The sequence below is a fragment of the Mustela putorius genome, unplaced genomic scaffold, assembly GCF_011764305.1.
Source record: "Mustela putorius furo isolate JIRA1106 unplaced genomic scaffold, ASM1176430v1.1 tig00003972_pilon_pilon_pilon, whole genome shotgun sequence".
NCBI lineage: Eukaryota > Metazoa > Chordata > Mammalia > Carnivora > Mustelidae > Mustela > Mustela putorius.
This window is the reverse complement of record NW_025422115.1, coordinates 25,192,504-25,213,703: the sequence shown is the minus strand read 5'-3', so window position 1 is coordinate 25,213,703 and position 21,200 is coordinate 25,192,504. Positions and strand designations below refer to the sequence as shown.

Here is a 21,200-nt window from a genome sequence, read left to right as displayed (position 1 = left end):
CAACTTCAAAGCCCAAACCTTGGGGCACCTGGGTGGCTCAGTGGGTTAAAGCCTCTGCCTTCAGCTCAGGTCATGATCCCAGGGTCCTGGGATCGAGCCCCGCATTGGGCTCTCTGCTCGGCGGGAAGGCTGCTTTCCCCTCCCCCTCTGCCTGCCTCTCTGCCTACTGGTGGTCTCTGTCTGTCAAATAAAAAAATTGTTTAAAAACAAAAGTCCAAACCTTGCTGGCCAATGACTGGTGGCCATGAGAAATGGATTCATCCAGAACAAGTCGCTCAAAGGCCCTCGGCCCTGTCACACAGGGTCCCCCACTCAGACAGCCAAAGTCTCCTCTCGGAATAGCGTCCCCTGCGCAGCCTGCGCCAGCCGCCCCGCTCCGCTCCCCTCCAGCGGATCACCCTCGGTTTCCCCCCACACTGGGCCTTCCGGCGTCCAAAGGTACAAAATCAAGCCTTCAGAACAAGTATTCGCTTTTAAAAGTGTTTTAATTACAAATGTGATGTTGAAGCCTGGACACACAGTGACGACACCCTCTCCCGAGAACCCGCCACTCCCTACATGAGACCGCATGTGCCTGAGTGTGCAAGTATGTGCGAGCCGTCGGCGGAAGGCCTTCCGCTCGGAGCTCTGCTGTGCCCTGTGGCGGTGACATTTCTACAGAAAGACCACAGTCACTTGAAAAGATGTTTGCTAAATGGACATACGCTTAGTTTTTGTTAAATAATTTTAATCACAGGCTGCTCTGGGCCCTCCTGCGGCGCCCGCCCGCTGGGACTCGCCCGCGTCTGAACACACATGCTGGGCCGACGGGGACACGACCACGCCGCGGGTGTGGGCAAGACGCTGCAGGCCAGGACACTGGCTCTGTGATGCAGCAGTGTGGCCCGCGCTGACGAGGACGCCCTGGTGACAAGAGGAGCGGACGAGGGCAGAGGCAGGGCTCCCTTCCCCGCTGGGAGCGGCCCAGGGAGTGCGGTCGACAACCCTCGAGGTTTCCGGCCGGCCCGGAGTGTCAGGGTAGCGCTTCCTCTCGGACAGACAATTGGGGATTAATGCATATGCTCTTCAGCAAAATACCATTCAAGTAGTTTTAACTTAAATATTTTAAAAGTAATCTTTACATTATCGAAGATTGGTAAAAAATACAGAATCTGACAACTTTTCATTTCATTCAATCTGCTGCTTTGACAACCTCCACGCCCGCACTACCGGGTAAAGCTCCTCCAAGGACTTCCAGATCCATCTTCCCTGTTACTGGTTCACATCCGACAGTCCCGGGAGCCCTGCGCCCCTGCGTGATGAGGAGGACTGTGGAGGGATTTTCGACTATGGGAGCCCCTCCCGGTCATGGGCTTTAGTTACGAACTTTCCAGGGAAGAGGGTGCGGTCAGCGACACAGCCCAGCCAGGTCCCGTCGGCGGAGGGACTGCAAAGGGTTTCCCTTTTCCACCCTCGACGGGAACATGATGAGCCCAAGTGAAGCTTTACAGAGGCTGCGACAGTAGTAGAATGTTTGGCAAAATCGAAAGTTAATTAGAATAAAACCCCCACTGGGGACGGTGGTGCCGCTGCGCACACGGTCGCTGGAGAAGCCAGTCTCTGCGGCGGCCGCAGCTCCGGGCAGCCGCTCGGCGCAGTCCAGCCTCCGGTCCCGCGGCCGCTCCAGCCCTCAGTAGATATCCGGGCAGCGGGAGAAATTCCGCTCAAAGTAACCCCCCGTGTACAACCAGTCGGGGGTCCCCGTGTGCGGGTTGCTGCCCTGGTGGAACCACCTGCAACACAGACGAAGGCTCGGGAGGCCAGGGGCTCGGGGGGCGTGCGCGGTCAGGGCTGTGCTCCCCTGGGCCTGAGGACGCGGCCCCCCACAGCAGCAGCCCGCGCGACGACTTCAGTTGAGAACCTAATCATGCCTAATCACGCCTTCCCTGAGATGGACGCGGTCCCCTACGAACAAGCCTGGGGTTCGCCAGCCAAAGCCCAAGAATTTAACAGAAAACATGCCGTGCCAGCAGCAGAGAAGACTGACGGGTCCGCTCCGCGGGGCCTGCCCCTCTCAGGATGGGAGCGCACACTGCTGCGCCCTCCCGTGGAGCCTGCCTCTGGCTGTGCAGAGGGGAGAGCCAGGGGGTGGAGGGGAGAGCCTGAGGGCGGAGGGACAACCGGGGCCACCACCGGGCCACGTTTTAAGCCCTGCGCCCTAGGAAGACCCCACTGGCTCCCGTGGGGCACCTGTGCCCCTGTGCCATCCACCATCCCGACCATCCCCACCCCCAGCACCGTGCGCCGCACCTGCAGCCCTCCCCCAACTCCACCCCCCACCCCAGGACCCCCCCCTCCCCCAAGCCCCACCCCACTCCATGGCCCCGCACCCTCACTGTGCTCCCACTCTTGCAGCCCCCATCCCCTCCCCCTGCACCCCTCCTTACTCCGCCCCATACCTCTGCAGTCCCCCTCCCTCCTCTGCCCCTGCAGCCCCTCCTTCCCACCCCTGCGCCCCGCCCCCGACCCCCTGGGCCACCTCTACTTCTGTTGCACAACATGAAGACAGCAGAGGTTGCCTGCAGGTTACCGCAGAGTCGGTGTGGGGGGCTCACAAAGTAGGAGTCACCATCTTAGGACAAAATATCGTTATCTTCACAATGTACTTTTAAAATCAACTACTTAGATAAAAACAACGAAATAAGGCTAACTCTTTCCAAGCTTTTTCTAGAAGGAAGCCAATTCCAAATATCAAACTCCTAAAAGCCCGGTATTAAATCAGACCGGGAGCCCAAGCACAAGGGGTTGGCTTTAAGAATGTCAGTCACGTAACCATGGCCGGAGGCTCCCGTCCTGGAGCCTGAAGCGTGATGGGAAGGATCGGAGCAAACCGCGCACGGCCGCCGGATCACTGCTGTGGGGTCGCGTGAACAGACCCGTTTCTCGTTACGCTTCAGCGCCACAGCACTCACCTCACTGAGCGCTCATCGCATGGGGCATTGTCCCCTTGCCACTGACAACTGACAAACCACAAGTCCCCACAATTCCGCAGGGAGAAAGCAGGCGGTGGTCCAGGGGGCTGGGGGGCAGCGTCTGTGCTCTGTCTTTCTGCGTCTCTGTCACCTGGTCTGAGCACGGGTGCGTCCTGGCCGGCGGGCGCCCTGGCCGGCGGGCGCCCCGGAGCACACGGGGCACCGTGCCCCACCCCCCGCAGCCCCTCAGGCCACCTGTGCCACATGGCAGGCGGCGTGGAGAGCAGCCAAGCAAGCGGCGGGGCCTCGGGTGACGGCTCAGCACACGGCTTCTTCTGCGGAGCTGCCTGTCCGAAAGCTGGGCCTGCCCCCCGCTAATGGCTTGGTTCAGACGACGGTTCCTTCTAAAACCTGCCCCTATCTGAGCAGAGCGCGCGGGGTCAGACACGCTGCAGGCAGGACCGCGAGCCCAGGTCTGAGGTGACCTGTGCCTGCACTGCGGGCCCGTCTGCGCCGTGGGCCCCACGCTAATGGGGCCCCAGGAGAGCTTCTGCTCAGCCCCACGGGCACACGGAGCCCTCAGCACTCCCCCCTCCCAGCCCCCGAGGCCTCACCTTGTCTGCCACTCAGCCTCCCGTTTGGCTCTCTCTCTCCGGGCCTCCCTCTGCTTCTCCTCCAGCCGCTCCTTCTCCTGGCTCGCCAGATCTGGGGGCCAAGCACACGACAGGACTGACGGTGAAGCTTCCGGCCGACCTCAAGCAGAGCAGGGTGCTAAAGGAAGCAGATGCCGGGATGCTCCCACCCCAGACCTGAGACCAATAGTCACACCGGCAAGAAGTGTCGTCGGTAAGCCAAACTCCGTCATGAGCGCACAGTGGCGCCCAGACACCAGTGGGGCCACGGCAAGGGGCCAGCTGTGGGCCCGCCCGACATGGGCATGCCGCACAGCTTGTGAAACAGCACCACGCAGGGGTGCGGTGAGGCTCATGGGCAACCTGACCCATAGGACAGGGGCAGCAGGAGCCACTTCCCACAGACCCGGCCCACAGGCTCAGCTGCCATGCGGGAGCCCGAGGGCCGCTGCCTGGTCGCGATGGCGAGCTCAGAGGCTGGGGTCTGCACGTCGCCAGCCCACCCTGAGCGGTCGCTCCACTGAACACCAACTGTGTACACAAATCCCAGGGCCACTTCGAACAGCCCTCTGGGGAGTCATCGGCTGCTGACCTGACCAAGGCAGCAGGGCAGGGAGCCTGCGGCCAGCTCCCTTGTCACACAGACGTGTCCACGGTACATGAAAGTCCGAGCCTGGGACAGGGGGCCTACTTTTAATGAGCAAAAGTGCCGTCTTTGGAATGCCACCCTAATGTCTGCTGACACAAAGCCTGGGGGTCTTGTAGTTTGCACGTATTCTGTTTCATTGCCTTTTTCCTGTCATTTAACTGTATTGTATTTGCAAATGATCGGCCTGCAACGAGCTAGCATCCTTAGAGCTCTTCCAGCACAGAGAGAGCACACGATGCAATGCGCGTCCGGCGCGTGCCTCTCTGTGCGCCTGCGGCCCGTGGGCCCCTCCCCCGCCCGCGTGCGCCCCTCCCCCGCCCGCGTGCGCACCCATGTCCCCGTTCTCCATGCCGCGGATGTCAGGGCGCCAGCGGCAGTCCGTGGGCGCCAGGGTCTTCTCCATGCCGCTCTGCAGCTCGTTGAGGCTGACAGTGAAACTGGTGAAATTGTACATCTGGGGAGAAAGGCACAGACGCTATTACTCTATCAGCCCTGGACTGCGCACGGCTCACAGCTCGAAGCCCTGGGAGTAGCGGAGGGTCACCCGCTGCCCCACTGATCCCCTGCCCAGGTGCGGCCCGAGAGCCCCACAGCGTGCCCCCGCTCCCCACAGGTACGGGGAAGGCCCGGGCACCGCCTGAGACACAGGGGTCAGAGGCAGGGGCCGCGGCCACCCCACACTCCAGCTCCGTTCCTGGGCCCGGGGCGCACCCAGTGTCTGGCAGGCAGCTCCACACAGACGGAGCCGAAGGACGGAGAAATGGGCGCTATTTTAAAAGACGAATTCCCTCCAAATACATAAGCCTTTTCGTTCCATGATACTGTTCACATCCTGCTGAGAGCAAACCCTAGCCAGCTAGGTAACAGGTACACAAGGGGACACTTGGTTTCCTTTCACTTACGTACACGTGTTCCGCCATGTTAACCGGACATGAAATACGATAGGAAACCGTGAAATATGTTTATATATAATTTACATATGAAGAAAATAATTAACAGTAGATATTAAAGTAAATTTATTGCACGTTATTACATTTATTATACAGTTACTTTATAGATGGTACGTTATTGTACACAGTATGACCTTATTATATGTGATAGAAATCAAGAATACATACCAAAATGCATTTAAGCCTCTAAATTGATAACTGAGAAAAACAGCGCCTCAGACCAACCCTGAACCGCCTTCAGGCCCTGGCGGGCGCAGGTCATCCAGAACAGACGGGTCACGCGCAGCGCGAGGTGGGGCGTGAGCTGGGGCGCGGCATGCCCGCACATGTGGGCAGAGCATGGCCTTCACTGCGGGCATGGCCTTGGCAGGGGCTCCGGGAGGGCCAGGGGCCCCCACAGGCTCACTCTGCAGCACGGTCCGACCGACGGACAGAGGGCCCCTAAGCTCCGGGACAACGGCCTGAGGCGGCGTGCGCACAGTCCCAGGGAACAACTGAGGGGCCTCGCCAGGGCTTGGGGGCACAGAAAGGCCCAGACCTGCAGGGGGGCATACGAACCTGGGCAGAGTTGGGGGGCCGAGTATTGACCCTCCAGAGTAGCTTGCTGCCAGGAATGACCTGCACCGTCTCCTGAACCTCGGGCACGGTGTCCACCACGTCGCCTTCGGCTTTCTGGGAGCCATCGTCCTGAAACACAGAACACCTTGGGACGGCCGGCCCGGAGGCACAGCTCTGTGTGCGCAACTGACCGGCCAGCAGCGGCCCTGGGCAGAGCAAGACGAGCTCACCAGCTAGGAGATGCGGTCGCGCTCTCTTTGCCGGGGCTCCCCCGAGAGAGGGCAGGGAATCGGCAGGGCCTTCCTGGGGGGAGAAGCCCACACAGTTCCGAGCATCGCCGGCAAGTCTGCTCGCCATGGGAGGGGCCACGCCATCCCAAACAGCGGGTCGGGTTCGAGCTAAGGGAGGCTCTCCTGAACCGGAGGCAGTCCCCTCACACCACAGCTCGGCCCGCAGTCGAGAACTGGCTCGCACCTGGGGTTTCATGGCATCTCAGCTCTTCCACACTGAACCCTAGCTGGAGAGCACCTCAGCAGAAACACACACAACGACCACCTTACTTTGCAAACTCAGTGGGGCCTAGAGAAAGAAGTGGGTCCCCACGAGCTGTTCCAGAATGCTGGACTATGACACAGTGGCCTCAGGAACCCCCAGCCGACTCCGACAGGGTGAGGTGCTGCTGGCCGCAGGCCACAGGGTTTGCTACCAGAAAGTTCGGTAAAGGCCGCTTAGGGATGAGTGTTCACGTAGAACTCCCTCTCATATCTAGGTCACCCAAAGGACAGCGGAGCTAAGTCAAGTCTCCACGTTCTTTAAATGGAACTTTCCTTTTCTCAGAAGTCAAGAGCACGGTCAGAAGAAGGCCACAGAGCCAGATGCTGACGCCCTGGGGGAGGCCCAGCACCTTCGGGAGAGAAACACTGAACACTCTGGGTCAGGCCCGTGACTTCTTACCTCGCACTATCAGACGCCTCTTTTGAACTTTCTAGTCTGAGGCTTGAGTAACTAGGCCCGAGGGCACCAGAATCCCAGAGCTCCCAGGGAAGCCCTGAGGCGAAAACACTGCAACTGTGGGACATATCCTGAACTGAAAACACAGGCACGACACTCTCCGGGTGTCTCAGCAGGGTCTAAGCGAACCAGGCTCAGGGAGACGGCAGGTGCACCAGTAAGCGCCCAGACCGCAGGGTCGCCGGAGAGAAACACGGGTGTAGGTGCGTTCTGCCAGGCTTAGGGGAACGTGGTGGCACCAAGGAACCCCAGGCCCGCTGATAACACAGCCTGTGCACAACCCGCACGCAGATGAGCCCGAGCCCCACGCAGCGTCCGCACAAGCAGCCAGCCCGCAGACGCACGTCTGATTCCCAGCCCCGGGCACCAGCAGCCGGAAGCCCTGTCCCCCACCCCCACCCCGGGGACCACCCCTCGGGGGGAGCAGCCCCTTACCGGCTGCATCTTGCTCGGCAAGTCACCTCTCCTCTCCCGTTTCCTGAATGACTCATACGCAGCTGGGTCAACGCCCCACAAGCACTCTGTCCATTTCCCATAGATCATGAAGAGCTTCTTCTTGCTGTAGTCAAAAGAAATTTTAATTTTTTTTCTAGTTTTTCATTTTAGTAATCTCTACACCCAACTCGCAACTCCAATGTCAAGAGTCATGTGCTCTTCACACGGAGCCAGCCAAGCGCCCCATCAAAAGGAATTTTAATCCTGAACCATTCATCTAAATGTGCAGCACCTGAATCTCGGCCACGGAATAAACCCCCATTCTAACCTGCCTTCTCATAAGTCTTAGGACTTCTCTGGACCCAAGTGCAAAGAGGAAAATCTGCCTTTTAGGGTCCCTACTCGGGCCTGATTCACCAAAGCAACGAAGAAGATGGGGACACACAGCCCCGAAGGGGGGCTGCCAGGGCCCTGCCACCAGAAGATAAGAAACAGGGGCATCGGGTATCACAGAAGCCTGTGGGCCTGTCGGGTCACCGTCCCTGAAATGCACGAACTTCCACGCACGGTGTCCTCCCCCTCTCCTAGAAGTCATGTCAACAGCCCTTCAGTCTCCGCAGACGCTGCCTGTTTTGTCTTCACAACCGCAAACTGGACGCCCGCACCGCCACTTGCCCCGCTTGCTTCACGAATGACAACCTCTGGGAACCGTCCAGACCAGCCACCAAAGCATTCTGCTGATTCCAAAAGAAACACCGACAGAGCTGGACTGTGTGTGTGTTTCTTTTCTGCTTCGTCCCACGGGGGGGGGAGGGGGCAGGGCACAGTGGCCACGCGCTCCTGGAAACGCTACCCTGGCAGGCGTGCGACATCCTGGGAGGCTCCCGTCTCGGCTCAGCCTGGAAAGCTGGCACGTGGGGCCTGGCGGGGGGACATTTGGCCAGTCCTCGCTTAACAGACACCTCGGCCAACACGGTGTGTCTCCAAGAGGGAAGAGCTCACCCCAGTTTGGGACAGAAAGCCAGAAAATCAGAACAGGGCCGGCAGCCCCTAGTGGCTGGTGAGCGTGGCCCCGAGGTGCGGCCCAGACTCCGCGCCCACTGCTGCGTCTGTGCACCCCGAGCCCGGTCTCCTCCGGGTTGTTTCTGCCCCAGGGAGAAGCTGCTCGGGCGCTGCTGGCACTCTTGGCAGAAAGACGACGGGGTCCTCCCAGTCTGCGGGCGGAGTCCTGACTTACATCGAGGGGCAAGGTGGTCACAGCCCAAAGCCTGAAAGCATCTCGCAGGCCGTTTGAACAGGTGACTTTCTGGTCCCCGAGAGCAGGAGGGAGCAGAAGCGCCCACTGCGTTACTGGGGAGACTTGTTTCTAATCAGAAACATGCAGGGGCCCCTGGCTGGCTCAGTCTGTAGAGCAGGTGACCCCTGACCTCTGGGCGGTGAGTTCAAGCCCCACCCTGGGCACAGAACCTACTTTTAAAAAGAAAAAAAGAAGAAAAGAAAATGTAGAGCTTTGGAAGCAGACAGGAAATCCATGACATTATATGAAGCCTGAATTCCTTATTGTGGGAAAAAAACGAGAAATTTGAGACCAAAAACAGAAGGTAACCCAAAGGAGCGAAGACCCCAGAAAATGCGTTGTGACCTCCTGACCGTTTCTCTCCTCACAGATTTCAAACGTCCCTCCCTCATCGCCTGGACGGAGCCGGCCAGTCACACAGGCGGGGGTCCAGGCCTTGCCCACGGCCCGCAGCAGGCGCTGCCAGAGACGGGGAGACGCGCTCAGGTTTCCGACCTCGGTTCTGGTTGCAGAACCACAGAAGTAGCCCCCGTGAGGACGTCTCATTTTCTCACGTCCACTCTATCCAAGGAGAACGGACGCAAGTTTCCTCCCCCAGAGAGGGACAGACAGACCCCACTCTCTCCTGCACCCAGAGACGACACTTCCAACTAATGCTGCGTCTCCCCGCGGACTCAGGAAGGCCCTGTCTTTTCTAACCAAAACGAGTCCTCGTCTGCTCTACTGCGAGTGAATGTCCCAGTGTCACTGTGTCACTAACAAGGCGCCCGAACCGCGTGCGCAGACCTACTTCTTGTCTTGAATGTGGCCCTCCACTCTGTGAAGTTCTTTTCCGAACAATCCACAGGGTTTAAAGTGAAGCACACACTTATCTCCGGTTCTGTGGAGAAAACACACACAGGCCTCTGTTGTGTGACGGGAGATGTGTGGGAGGGGCAGCGGGGACAGAGGGGCGGGGGTGATCGCACACGGGTGTGGGGGGCTCGCGGCGCTGGAGGAAAGGTCCCAGCGCCACCTGGGGTGACGGCTGCACACTTTGGTAAACACACTAAGAACCACTGCAGTTCCCACTCTAAATGGGCAAACTTCACGGTGTGCCGACTCCGGTCCCCATAAAGCTGCGGGCGAAGGAAGCCGATGGGTCCTGCGCTCCTAGGGAGAAGGCGAGGACGGCGGGACGCGTGGGAGGGTGGCCGTGACTTTGTCCTCTGGGAGTCACACCGTTCTCTGCTCAGGTTTACAGTTTCAAAATAAATTCATGTTCATGACGAACACCAAAACGGGAAGCAACAACAGATACCAGAGACGATACCAGCGCCGCACCAGTCCCACTGGGCCCGCCCGACGGACAGGCTGCGGGGAGCCGGGCGGAAGCGCCCCCTGGAGGACGCCGCACGCGCGCCGGCACCTGTGGTTCACGATCTCCACCGTGCCGTACTGCTCGATCCAGAGCTTCCCGACAAGCACGTTGTGTACACAGCAGGTAGGGTTGGTCCAGGTGTAGGCTTCCCCGTGTCTGTGAAACAGGCCAGAAACAAGCAAGTCAGAGGCCGGCAAAGCAAAAGACACTGCGTGACCTAAAACGCAAGATACCAGACGGAATTAAACCATAATTGCCTTAAAACCTGTACGAGAGCAGAATGTGGCTTTGAACTCCCTCCAACAGTGGTGATTTATTTAGCATTTGTTTGAAATTCACTTCTGCTTTCCTTTGTAGCATCAACAAAGCTTTCTGCTGAGACGTCAGATAATGAGGGGGAGGCCGCCCAGACAGAGACGCGGAGGTCCTGGGACCTGCAGCAACAGCCCAGGCCGACCCAGGGGTCGGGGAGCCGCTCCATGGCAGGGGTGCCGGCCGCTGGGAACAACCTTCCAACACCTTTGCGTGTGCTCCTCCGCCTCCCCGAACGGCCTGGCCCAGGGAGAGAGCCCCAGCGAGCGTGAGACCCGAGTCTCGAGGGAGGCTGTGTGAAAGAGCCACGCTCAAGGGCAGAGACCAGCCCAGAGCGGAAGCGTCCAGGACCAGCATCTGGATCCCTCAGACTTCCAGGGGGACAAAAATGTACCAATCGATACGGTTTGCCACGTCTCAGTTCTGCATGCCTCACCCCAAGAAAGCAAAGACCAGCAAGCTTCCCAGAAAACGGGGTGTCGCCACTGGGCCCAGAGGTGCATGGGGCTCAGGCACTGGTATTCCGTGGCCCCCATCTGGGCTAGGCGGGGCCGGCATGAAGCAGAAATGACACCAAATGCTTCCTGGCAGCAGGCTATGGGGAGCGGGACCAGCCCTCTGAGTACCAGCGGCCCGCAGCGGCCCAGACCATCGTGGATGGTGCAGTGACATCAGGTGATCACCGAGGACTCCGTTTTCAGTTTGCAAGGTGTCTGCCCAACACTGCCCTGGGGCGGGGCGGGGGCTGGGATGGAGATTTAACAGGTGCATGGGCAGACTCCGGGGTGACCCTCGATGCTCCCAACCTCCAGGATTCAGCCTGTGTCTCTCCCCTGCCCTCAAGCTGACCAACAGGGGTTTAAGGTTAGGATCGCTCCTGAGATGACGTCATAACAGACACCACGGCTTCTGCCACTCACGGCCCACGGCCCCCGGCCCAGGCCCTACGGAACCGCGTGTGAGGGCAGCGGTGGCTGGAGGCTCCAACACTTGGGGAGAGCCGGCACCAGCAGCGACAAGAGGGACCCCGATCACATGGGGCGCGCAGCACGCTGGCGTGCGAGCTGCACTCGTCCCGGGAGGGGTCTGGGGAGCTCCCCCTTAAAGGGGTTGCTGCGGTTGGAAAGGGCTGAACGGGGAAAGGCTGTGAAACCCCCCACCCCGGGAGGAGGAGTGTGCGCTTCTGTCGGGCCCGGCCGCCGCACTCACTTGAGCAGCTCCAGCGTGATGGTGCCCTGGGGCTCAGCCTCCACGCTCTTGCCCCAGAACTTGAGCTTCGGGTAGATGGAGCCGTGAAACAGGAAGTCCTGATTGAGGCCTTCTGAGTAAAACGCACTAATGGGGGGGTGGTGGCTGACCTGTTCAGATATGAATCTGAATCCCAAATCCTCCCTGGGCACAAAAACAAGAGTGGGGAGAGCCACATTAGAGACCGCAAAGGCCCCCCAGGGCCGGCTCGGCACCCATCGCGGGGAGCCCCGCAGCCCCGGGGCCGGTGGGAGGGGCACCGGGAGAGGCGCAGGTGTGCTCCGTGCCCGCCGAGGGGTGCCCAGCCCTGCTCACGGACCGCACACGTGGCCGAACGCTCCCTCACGCGCGCACACACTAGCACATGCGTCTGCCGTGCCTCTGGGGCGCGTCTGAACGCCACACGGAGGGAGGAAGAGTGTGGAGGGTTTCTTCCTGACCCTCTGCCCGTGCCCCCCAGCATATGCGGGTCCAGATGCGTCTCCTGGCACCAGGGCCATAGAGGCCCCGAGGCCAAACCGCCATCTCAGTCCTCAAGGTACGACGCGCGCCTCAAGGCTTCTACTCTAGCTTCTCCTCAGGCTCCTGGAAGTTTCCGGATGGAATGTCTGATGCCCAAGACACTCGTGGCCAGGAAACAGGATTCTCAGTACATGCTCTTTTTCAATAAAAATGTCAGTTTTTAATTGTTCCGGAACTGTGAATACACCTACAGCTGTAGTCATTAAAAATTATAAAAGCTAAACCACATAATTACTAACTTAACTGGAATCAGAATTTCCAATCATTACAGAGGAAGGAAAGCTGAAAAATTAGATTTTAAAAGGTTGCCTACCAAGGTATGTAATTTACAAAATGAACACTTGTCTAAGAAAAGAAAGTGCTATTTTGGGCTCTAGGGGAGCCGTCTGTAGGGAAAAAGACACAGAGCACGACTTGGTTCACGGGCGTAGCTCCTCGCGCAGGAGGACCCTCAGGGCCCTGCCCGCAGCAGCGACCTGGACGCCAGGCCGGGACACACGCGGCACCGGCAAGGCTGGGAAGGCTCGTTTCTCTGTCGGTGGAACCTGGCTCAAGCCCCGAACGAAGTTCCTGGAAGAGACGGATGTGCAGGTGTCCCTGCGTCCGGCACCGGGGCTGCTCACAGACCTCGAGCCGCTCGGCTTGTCTGGAGCTCCTTCTGGATTGTTTCATTTCTCTTTTCAAGATACGTTAATGGTGCTTCTGAATGAACGAGAAGGCGCACCGTCTGCTCAGAGCTAGACAAGGTCAGAACCCTGAACTCCGCCCCCACGGCCCTGTCCAGGGGCAGCCGCTGCTCTGGAGGAGGCGTTCTAGAGAAGAGAGAACCTCCACGTGATGGGAGGACGAAAGGTTCCCTGAAGAGGGGCTCTCGGGACAGGTTTTTCCCTCATGTGGGCCTCGGTTTCCCCATTTCTGAACTGAAGAAGCAGGGATTTGCCAGCTTCACGCAGGGTCCCCTGCTGACTGCTGTGGCTGTGAGCACACCCACGGCAGCACCAGACCTCCACCCTCCAGACCCCTTGAGGGAGAGCAGGCGCCCGAACCCTTGGTGCCCGCCAGCCCGTCGGTCCCTCAGAAAAGAGGCCGCTGCCCCGGGGCAGCAGGTGGTGGGGGTGGTGGGGGTCACACGGCGGGGTCAGCAGCAGGTGGTGGGGGCCACACGGAGGGGTCAGCAACAGGCCCGCCCAGGGCAGCCAGAGACAGGGAGTGCCAGACCCTAGACACTGGGGTCGCTTCCCCGACGGCTGAGTGACTGCCGTGAAGAGGTGGCTACAGGAGACGACTCTGCCCACGGCCGTTGGAGACCAGGGCTGCCACTCGCCACAGCACACGCCCGGCAGCGCCGCAGATGCCCACAGCGCGGACTCAAGCAGACCAGCGTGCCCGGTCCCCGCAGCCACTTACTCCCCTGGAAGAACATGCCATGGGCGACAGCACACCGTATTAAGGACAACAAGGAGCCCAGGGAGCACGACCTGAAGGACTCTGAAACCAAAACGCCAGGGACCACACGACGCACTGCGGCTTCATGACAGACAGCAGCCACGCCAGGCGCACTACGACACATGTCAGACACAACACACGGCAGCGCGACTCCGCACAAGCCCGTCACATCGTGGGGACACCAGGACGGCACGATGCAAAGTGGCAAGCGATACGAGTTACCGCAATCACAGCACGCGAGCACACACACGACACACGACACACGAGGAGGCCCGGCCGAACGCAAACTCCACAGGATCACTTTGGATCACTCGGACTCGTCTCACATCAGTTCACACATTTTCTACACGGAGCACACTCGCATAATCAATACCAACTTCTATCTGATACAACATCCAGTCAACTCTCCCTAGAACCCGCGGAGAGACAGAGTAAAAATTATCCCCATCTTCTCCAAACAGCCCCTCAGGGCTGAGCACGCCCACACTCACGCTGCGGGAGTCGCACACTCACCCTCACCCTCACACTCACCCTCACACTCCCAGAGCCACGGCCAGGGCTGGACGGCTCGTCCTTCCCCGGCTGACCTGGCGGCAAAGACAACATGGCCCTCAGCTTTCGTGCGTGTGCCTGGGTGGGCAGCGGGGTCAGAAGAGCACCCGCCCAACAGGCCCAGCTCACCCTCCCGGGACCCCAGCAGGACTGCCACAGGCAAGGCCGGCCCTGGACCGCGCAGGCCTCGGAGACCGGGTCAGAAGCTGGGGAGCTGCCCGAAACAAACTCCTCCCGGAAGGGTCCCGGTCCCTCTCGCTGGCCTTGGGAGGCTGCGGCCACTGCACTTGCCGGCTCCAGCCGCCCTCCAGCACCTTCGTCCCTCTGTGTCCCCAGCCCTGGCGACCCCGACAGCCTGAGTCCTTACCTGATCAGCTCGTACGTCTCTCCCAGGAGGGGGTTGAAGGGCTTGCCGGTCCTCTCCCACTGGGAAGCCACCGCAGACACTGCAAAGGCCGCCACGCACTGGGGGCAACGCATGTGGCAGTGAGAGGGGGGCTGAGGGGCGCGTGCACAGCTCCCCAGTGGCAGGAAGCACTCCTGGCGGCCCCAGTCTCCTGCTTGTCACATGTTTGGAGATTACAGAACTTCCGGAGAAATGCCTTTATCACGGACACTTCCTCAAAGCCACACAGGCAGGAAGAGTGCCAGGCTTCCCGGCCCCAGCCCCACCCAGCCCGGAGGCCCCACAGCTCAGCTGGTCAGTCCGGCTAGTATTCCCACACGCACACCGGGTGCCGGTCCCAAAAGGACCCAGGAGGAGCTGAGGCACAGGGCCCACTGCCACCCATGGAGATCAGGCCCTGGGACAAACGCTGGAGCCGTTGAGCAGGACAGCCCCCAAAAGTCAGTGTGAGCCACATGGGCTCATCCCCCCGACGTCCTCCAGCTGAGGTGCCTGGCCCCCACCACGATGTGGCCGATCAAACTACAGTCTGGCACACACGCTCCATGTCCGACACCCCCTGGAAGGAGCCCACCACCTACCTGCATCCTCTCCAGGGCCTGGGGCTGGCAGCAGGCGCTGCGGATAAGGTACACATGCTCCATGTACTCTGTGATCCGCTGCAGGAAACTCAGGGGCTCGTTGAAGGCGATGGGCATGGTGATCTTGGACAGCTCCTACAAGGGGTGGGGGAGACCCGTCACCGGGAGCTCATGCGCACCCTGCCCGGGGCCCAGGGAAGATGCTTGCCATACTCTTCAACAGAAGGGAACTAAACTATGGGGGGCCCGCACTGCTCACCTGCTCAAATGGAGACCCTCTAACCCACCTGGGGCACGGCTGGGGAGAGAGGGCCCCAGCGACCTGGCCACGGAAGCACAACGCCACGCACACCTCCTCTGCGGTCTAGGGTCCCATTTCCAGGAGCCCGGCCCACAGACCCCCCAGCAAACATACAGAGACCAGACATCACTCAAACAGCCCCCATGGTGCCTGGGAGGTAGGCACAGCCCTGGGAGGCCCCGGGAGGCCACCCGACGCCGGACCACGCAGGTAAGCAGGGCTCCACATGGCCGTGGCTCCACTGGGCAAGGGAAAGGCGCAACAGCCTCGAGTCTGTCTGAAGAAAGAAGATGACACTCCATCGGGAGTAACAGACCAGAAAGTTCTGAACAGGTCCCCTCCAGGGGAAAGGGGACATGAACAGACAGGTCAGTGACAGGAAGGTAAATTCTTAGAATACACTGGAACCTCAACTTAGAATATACTGGAACCTCAACTGCAAGATTTGACTTTGGATTCACAATCTTTTTTTTTTTTTTTTTTAAAGATTTTATTTATTTATTTGTCAGGGAGAGAGGGGCAGAGAGCGAGCACAGGCAGACAGAATGGCAGGCAGAGGCAGAGGGAGAAGCAGGCTCCCTGCTGAGCAAGGAGCCCGATGTGGGACTCGATCCCAGGACGCTGGGATCATGTCCTGAGCCGAAGGCAGCTGCTTAACCAACTGAGCCACCCAGGCGTCCCTGGATTCACAATCTTGAAACAAAATTAGTTTAGATAAGCCATCCCCAAACATCCAGAATAAAATGAAACAAGCGAACGCACACAGGTGCCTCGGGCACAGCCGCCTGGGGACGGGGGTCACGCAGGGATTTAAAGCGCACGGATTCAAGATGCACCCTGAGGACAACATGAACCACAAAAGACAACAAACTCGCACGTTTCAGTAAACCCGCTGTCGGCAGCAGAGCTGGTCCTTCCCTCCAGAACCGTGACGCATGTGGGATGGAGCGGGTGAGTCATTACGTGCTCATCTAGATCAGACATCTCCAGTGTTGCTAAAAACTGGGCTTATCGGGGTTGCCTGGGGGGCTCAGTCACTTAAACATCTGCCTTCAGATCAGGTCATGATCCCACGGTCCCGGCCGGGATGAGCCCCACATCGGGCTCTTTGCTCAGCGGGGAGCCTGCCTCTCTCTGCCCCTCACACCGCTCATGCACATGTGCGCGCTCTCGCTCTTAAATCAATTAATAAGAATCTTAAAAAGAAAACTGAGATTATCAGTGTGGGAGAAAAGAGGCACAGACAGAAGACAGAGGAGGTTAGATGAATCCTGTCATCCCAAATTTAAAGCACCGTTGAAACAAATCAAAACAGCTCCTAGCTCTCTCCCCTGGGAAAAAACCTAGAAAAAAGCAACCTGATAGCCTCCCTAGGGCCCAGCTATGGTCTTGAGTTGTCTCTCCCTCAACAAGGATTCTGGACAGGGAGGTACAGAATGAGCCGGGCGTCTTCTGTAAAGCATGGCGGCCGACCTGAAGATGCCGTTACCAGCCAGAGGTGGAGCAGCTCGGGGCCAGGACACACCCAGGAGCTTTAACTCCACGAGTCCGAAAACTGACAGAAGACACGCTGGTTGGTTATCCTGGTCACACCAGGTAACGCAGATGAACCAAATACATCACTTGACAACTGGGATAAAGAATCACTCCCTGACCCTGACTTTCTTATGCAAACCACACTCACAGCAGTGGAAGGGCTGCTCTCGGCACAAAAGCGTCCCAGGAAATAAAGGCAGAGCGACTGTGCTGGCGTGGCTCCATGACAACTGGGGCACGGATTGCCGAGAGCTCAAGGTCAGGAGAGAAGCAACAAAACGGTGTCCGCACACAGACTGAGAAGCACAGACACAGGAACGGCACTCGAGACAGCCATGAATTTGAGGACGTTAACAGACCGCACGTTTTCCTGCACTAGGGTACCAGGACTGCGGTCGTGTTAAAACAGAATCTGGGGGCATCTGGGGGCCTCAATCAGTTAAGTCCATCCAACTCTTGGTTTCAGCTCAGGTCCTGATCTCAGGGTCCTGGGATCGAGCCCCACATCAGGCTCAGTGCTCAGCGCAGAATCTGCTTTAGATTTCCCTCCTGCTCTCTCAAATAAATAAAATAAATAATAAAAAAATAAAATAATAATAATAAGAAAACCCAGAATCTGAATCCTTTAGCAATACAAGACATCTTCGCAAGTGGAGTTTGCTTCAAAATACCAGGGGAGGCAGGAAGTGATGAAGTGTGGCTGGGGGTGATGACCCCTGGCGAGGCCGTGGTGCCGCCGTGAGCCGGGGCAGGACTCGGCCCTGCCCGCTGCTGCACGTGCGGGCAACAGCCCCTGTGGGCCCGCGCGGCGCTGGGGTGCGGCAGGCCGAGCCGTGCGGAGAACGGTGTCTCCGCTCCAGAGGCAGAGCCCCCACACGCTCCGCTGGGGCGGCTCTGGGAGCGTGCTGACCTGCGCGTTCCATTCGCTTTAATCTGAACCATCCCATCCCCAGGCTGGATTCCTCGGGGAATGCGATGTGATGGCGTCACTTTATGAAAACAAGCCTCAGGATCAAGGTCAAGTTCATCACCTGTCTCCAGACAGACACACCCGTCTGGACCTGATCTGCTCACACCATGAAAAACGTGGGAGATAATAATGCTAAAAGAAAAGAATCCCAAATGTACCATTTTAAAACAAGAGACATGTGGGGGGCCTTGACCAAGGCCTCCTTAGTCAAAGGAGCCACAAGTTCTGATCTCAGGGCTGTGAGTTCGAGCCCCATGTGGACTGCAGAGATTACCTAAAAATAAAAATCTTCAGGGGCACCTGGGTGGCTCGGTTGGTTGAGCATCTGCCTTCAGTTCAGGTCATAATCTTGGGGTCCTGGGATCGAGCCCCACATCAGGCTCTCTGCTCAGCAGGGAGTCTGCTTCTCCCTCTGCCTATGCCTGCCTCTGCCCTGCTTGTGCGCTCTCTTTCTGTCAAATGAGTAAATGCAATCTTTGGGAAAGAAAGAAAGAAAGAAAGACAGCACCCCTCCAACAGGAGGGCAGCTGGGGGGAGGCCTGGGAAAGCCCAGTCCCGTGAGCCGCGAGCAGTGATGCTCCAACAGGAGCCCCTTGTCCTGCGCTCGGAGCTCTGGCTACTATGTGGCAGGCTGCCATGACGGGCAGCAGGGCGAAAGTAAGCAGTGCGTCTCTGCACTCTTCTAGAAGAGTCCAAAATTATTTCAAAATACACAAAGTGCGAGAAAAGGTGCGGTTTCTGATGGGAAAAAGGCCTCCCACTGAGGGCAGAAGCAGACGCAGAAGCATGCCGGTGAGCAGCGCAGGGGTTAGGGCCACACGCCTGCTGCAGGACAGTCACTGGAGTCCACGTCAGCCACGGCCCGCGGGGGCGCTCTTCTCTCCCAAGGGCCACAGCTCACATCCCCAGGGAACGTCCAGACCATCACGGAGACCATGAGAAGAAAAGCCCCGTGGCTCCGGACCCCAGACACCCAAGCCTTCCGCCGCAAACCCAGAGCAGCTGAGCTCTCCCTGCAGCCGGCACAGGGGGCTGGGGGGCCGGAGCCCCAAGTCCCACATGCGTGCTCACGGCCTGCCCTCGGCGTGCGTCAGGGAGCCCAGTGTCCGAAGCCCACCAACTCCCAGCCCGTCCTGGGGCTGGACGTGCACCCCCGTGGTGCTGCCTGCGCCAAGAACGTGACCGGCGGGATTGTCTTCCCGCTGCCCGTGAATACCGTGGCCACTTCTCTCCCTTGCCTTTACGTCTCTGTCCCTTTCCGAGTCTACTACCTCTGCCTCATGCCGCTATAAACACGCAGAGCGCGTCTTCCACGACCAGCAGTGCCGCAAATTCACAGGAATTAAAAATGTTTCAGCTTAAAGCCCCAAAATGGGTCCATCTGGACTTACCAAGCCGATGCATTTCTTTAATATGCTCCACACGCTGAAGTCACTTCTGGAGAACATCGGGGCGGGCAGCGAGGTCCTGCAGAGAAGCGACCGAGAAGCAGGTACTTACTCCGACGGCACGCCAGTTGCTCTTGGCCAATCAGAAACCACACGTCTGCACTAGAAGCTGCGGTGCTGCTCCGTGCCAGAGAAACGGTCATGGCCACACGGACAACTTTCCTTGCCCTCCACAGAGTCGGGGACAGGGCACTTCCCTACCCCGGAGCAGCCCCGGGCCCACAGGCAGAGGCCAAGACATGAGGACACAAGAGGGAACTGAATTAACAAAACCTTTCCAGAAGCCTGCCATAAGGCCCTTTCAAACGTGAGTCTGTTTTCCTGAGCGACATTCCTCGCCGGGCTCTCTTCCCACCAGCTTCTGGGGGAAGAGAGGGAATCTGGAGCGGTCTCCCTCCTGGGAATCTGGAGCTGGGATAGGAAGCTCTCTCCTCCTGGAAAGAGGGAGCTGAGCAGACTAGGAATCCAGATGTGGGGGGAGGTGTGCTGGACCCACGCACTGCAGATAACCCACTGGTAGGCAGCCACACTGTGGGGGGACCCCCAGAAGGTGCCAGGGTCAGGAAGGGCCCCCCTGCCCCAAGGTGAGCCTTATGTGAGTCGAAAGGAAAAGCCAGAACTAGAGACACAGGAGGAGAGTGCCGTGGCCAAGGGAGCCGAGCACACAGAGCTCTGCTGTGGGAAAGGCCCAGGTGTCCCCGAGGACTCGAGAGAGGCCCCTGTCAGCTGGGACCAGGGACAATGGGACAGGGGACAGGGGCCTGAGCCAGAGGAGTAGGGCCAAGGCTTCGTCCCAAGAGGAGGGTAGCCTTATAGTCCCCTAACCCAGCTGAGACCCTTCTGTTAGCCCTCACCGGGGACCACATGGACATCAGCTGAGAATTCCAACCACGAGGTGGAGGAGGCCCAGTCAGACCTGCCTTGTGGAAAGATGACTCTGCCCACAGCACGGAGAGGAGACGAGAGGGTGTGGAAGCAGTTAGGGGCACCACGAGGCACAGGAAAAGTGGGGCCGGCGCCTGAGGCACAACAGAGGGGCTAGGAGTCCTGAGGGACCCAGGCCCGTGGAACAAGGCCAACATGTCAGAGCCGGGCGACAGGACACAAGGGAAGGAACGCGGCACTAGGCCGACGTGTGAACCAGACTCCCGGGGCACTGAGGGGATGACGGCAGAGCTCAGATCAGCAGAGCCCTACCTGCTCTTAGACAGGCCATCTGGGCATGCCGGGGGAGCTCTGACATCTGCCGAGCGAACGGACGAACAGAGGTGTGAGCGAGGCGTCTGAGTCCCCCCGGTGCACACATCCAGCAGGCACGGGGTGGAAGGCTCAGAGCGGGGTCTGCGGTGATGCTGGAGGGCTCCCTCAAGCCACAAAGCAAGTCATCATGGCGTGGACAGAGGCCGCCTTCCCACTGCCATGGATGCCGTCCAGGGGCCCCAGCACAGGTGACAGAAGCCGGGTTGCTCCTCCCGCTCAGGGCTCAAGAGAGCTAAGGGGTGCCCCTGCAGCACAGCGGGGGGCGGCCACGGACGCCCTGGGAGAGCCTCAGTTACACCCGCAGGACAACATACCTGTGCTTCTGAATTCCGTTCTCTCGAGGGGGCCTCTCCTCGACCTTGCCGACCGCACTGCTTCTGCCAGTGTCCACGCGCATCACTCCAGCAACCCTCTGATCGGCCTCTGAAAAGTCCCCGGCAGAGTTCTCAGAATCAAAGCCTGCACACGACAAGCAGATCGGTCATTCTCACAGGACCAGGAAGACGCCCAGTCCACCTCCAAGAGTGCCGACCCCGCAGCAGAGTACCAGAGGCACTGACACACACTGTAGCTGTGAGCTCTGCCCCAAGAGCCCCAGGCCGAGGCTGAGGACACGGGCACCCTGGCTCTCGGGGGCCTTTCCCACGAGCAGCTCGGCCAGGCTGCGGCCTGAGGTCTGGCCCTCTGGCAGGGAGCAGTCTGGCCTCACTCCAGTGGGGCCCACCTTGAGGCTCAGCACGCTCTGACCCTGCACGAGGTCTTGTTCTAGAACACA

General features: G+C 59.3%; 1 protein-coding gene across 4 annotated transcripts in view; it reads right to left on the bottom strand.

The window, feature by feature from the left end:
- Positions 1–466: 466 nt before the first annotated feature.
- The window catches only part of OSBPL2 (oxysterol binding protein like 2), a 36,214-nt gene continuing 15,480 nt past the window's right edge, over positions 467–21,200 (bottom strand). For 2 of the 4 annotated variants that reach the window (XM_045070853.1, XM_004759977.3), the window contains exons 3-14: positions 20,740–20,884; positions 19,109–19,184; positions 14,911–15,045; positions 14,291–14,388; positions 11,365–11,547; positions 9,892–9,999; positions 9,274–9,363; positions 7,187–7,310; positions 5,741–5,869; positions 4,563–4,686; positions 3,566–3,656; positions 467–1,772 (exon numbers count right to left, since the gene is read on the bottom strand). In XM_045070853.1, coding sequence (XP_044926788.1) covers positions 1,670–1,772; positions 3,566–3,656; positions 4,563–4,686; positions 5,741–5,869; positions 7,187–7,310; positions 9,274–9,363; positions 9,892–9,999; positions 11,365–11,547; positions 14,291–14,388; positions 14,911–15,045; positions 19,109–19,184; positions 20,740–20,884 — 1,406 coding nt within the window. In that variant the 3' untranslated portion in view covers positions 467–1,669. Of the gene's footprint in view, positions 3,373–3,565; positions 3,657–4,562; positions 4,687–5,740; positions 5,870–7,186; positions 7,311–9,273; positions 9,364–9,891; positions 10,000–11,364; positions 11,548–14,290; positions 14,389–14,910; positions 15,046–19,108; positions 19,185–20,739; positions 20,885–21,200 lie in introns of all 4 variants that reach the window. The other 2 variants (XM_045070856.1, XM_045070855.1) reach the window with 2 other exon arrangements.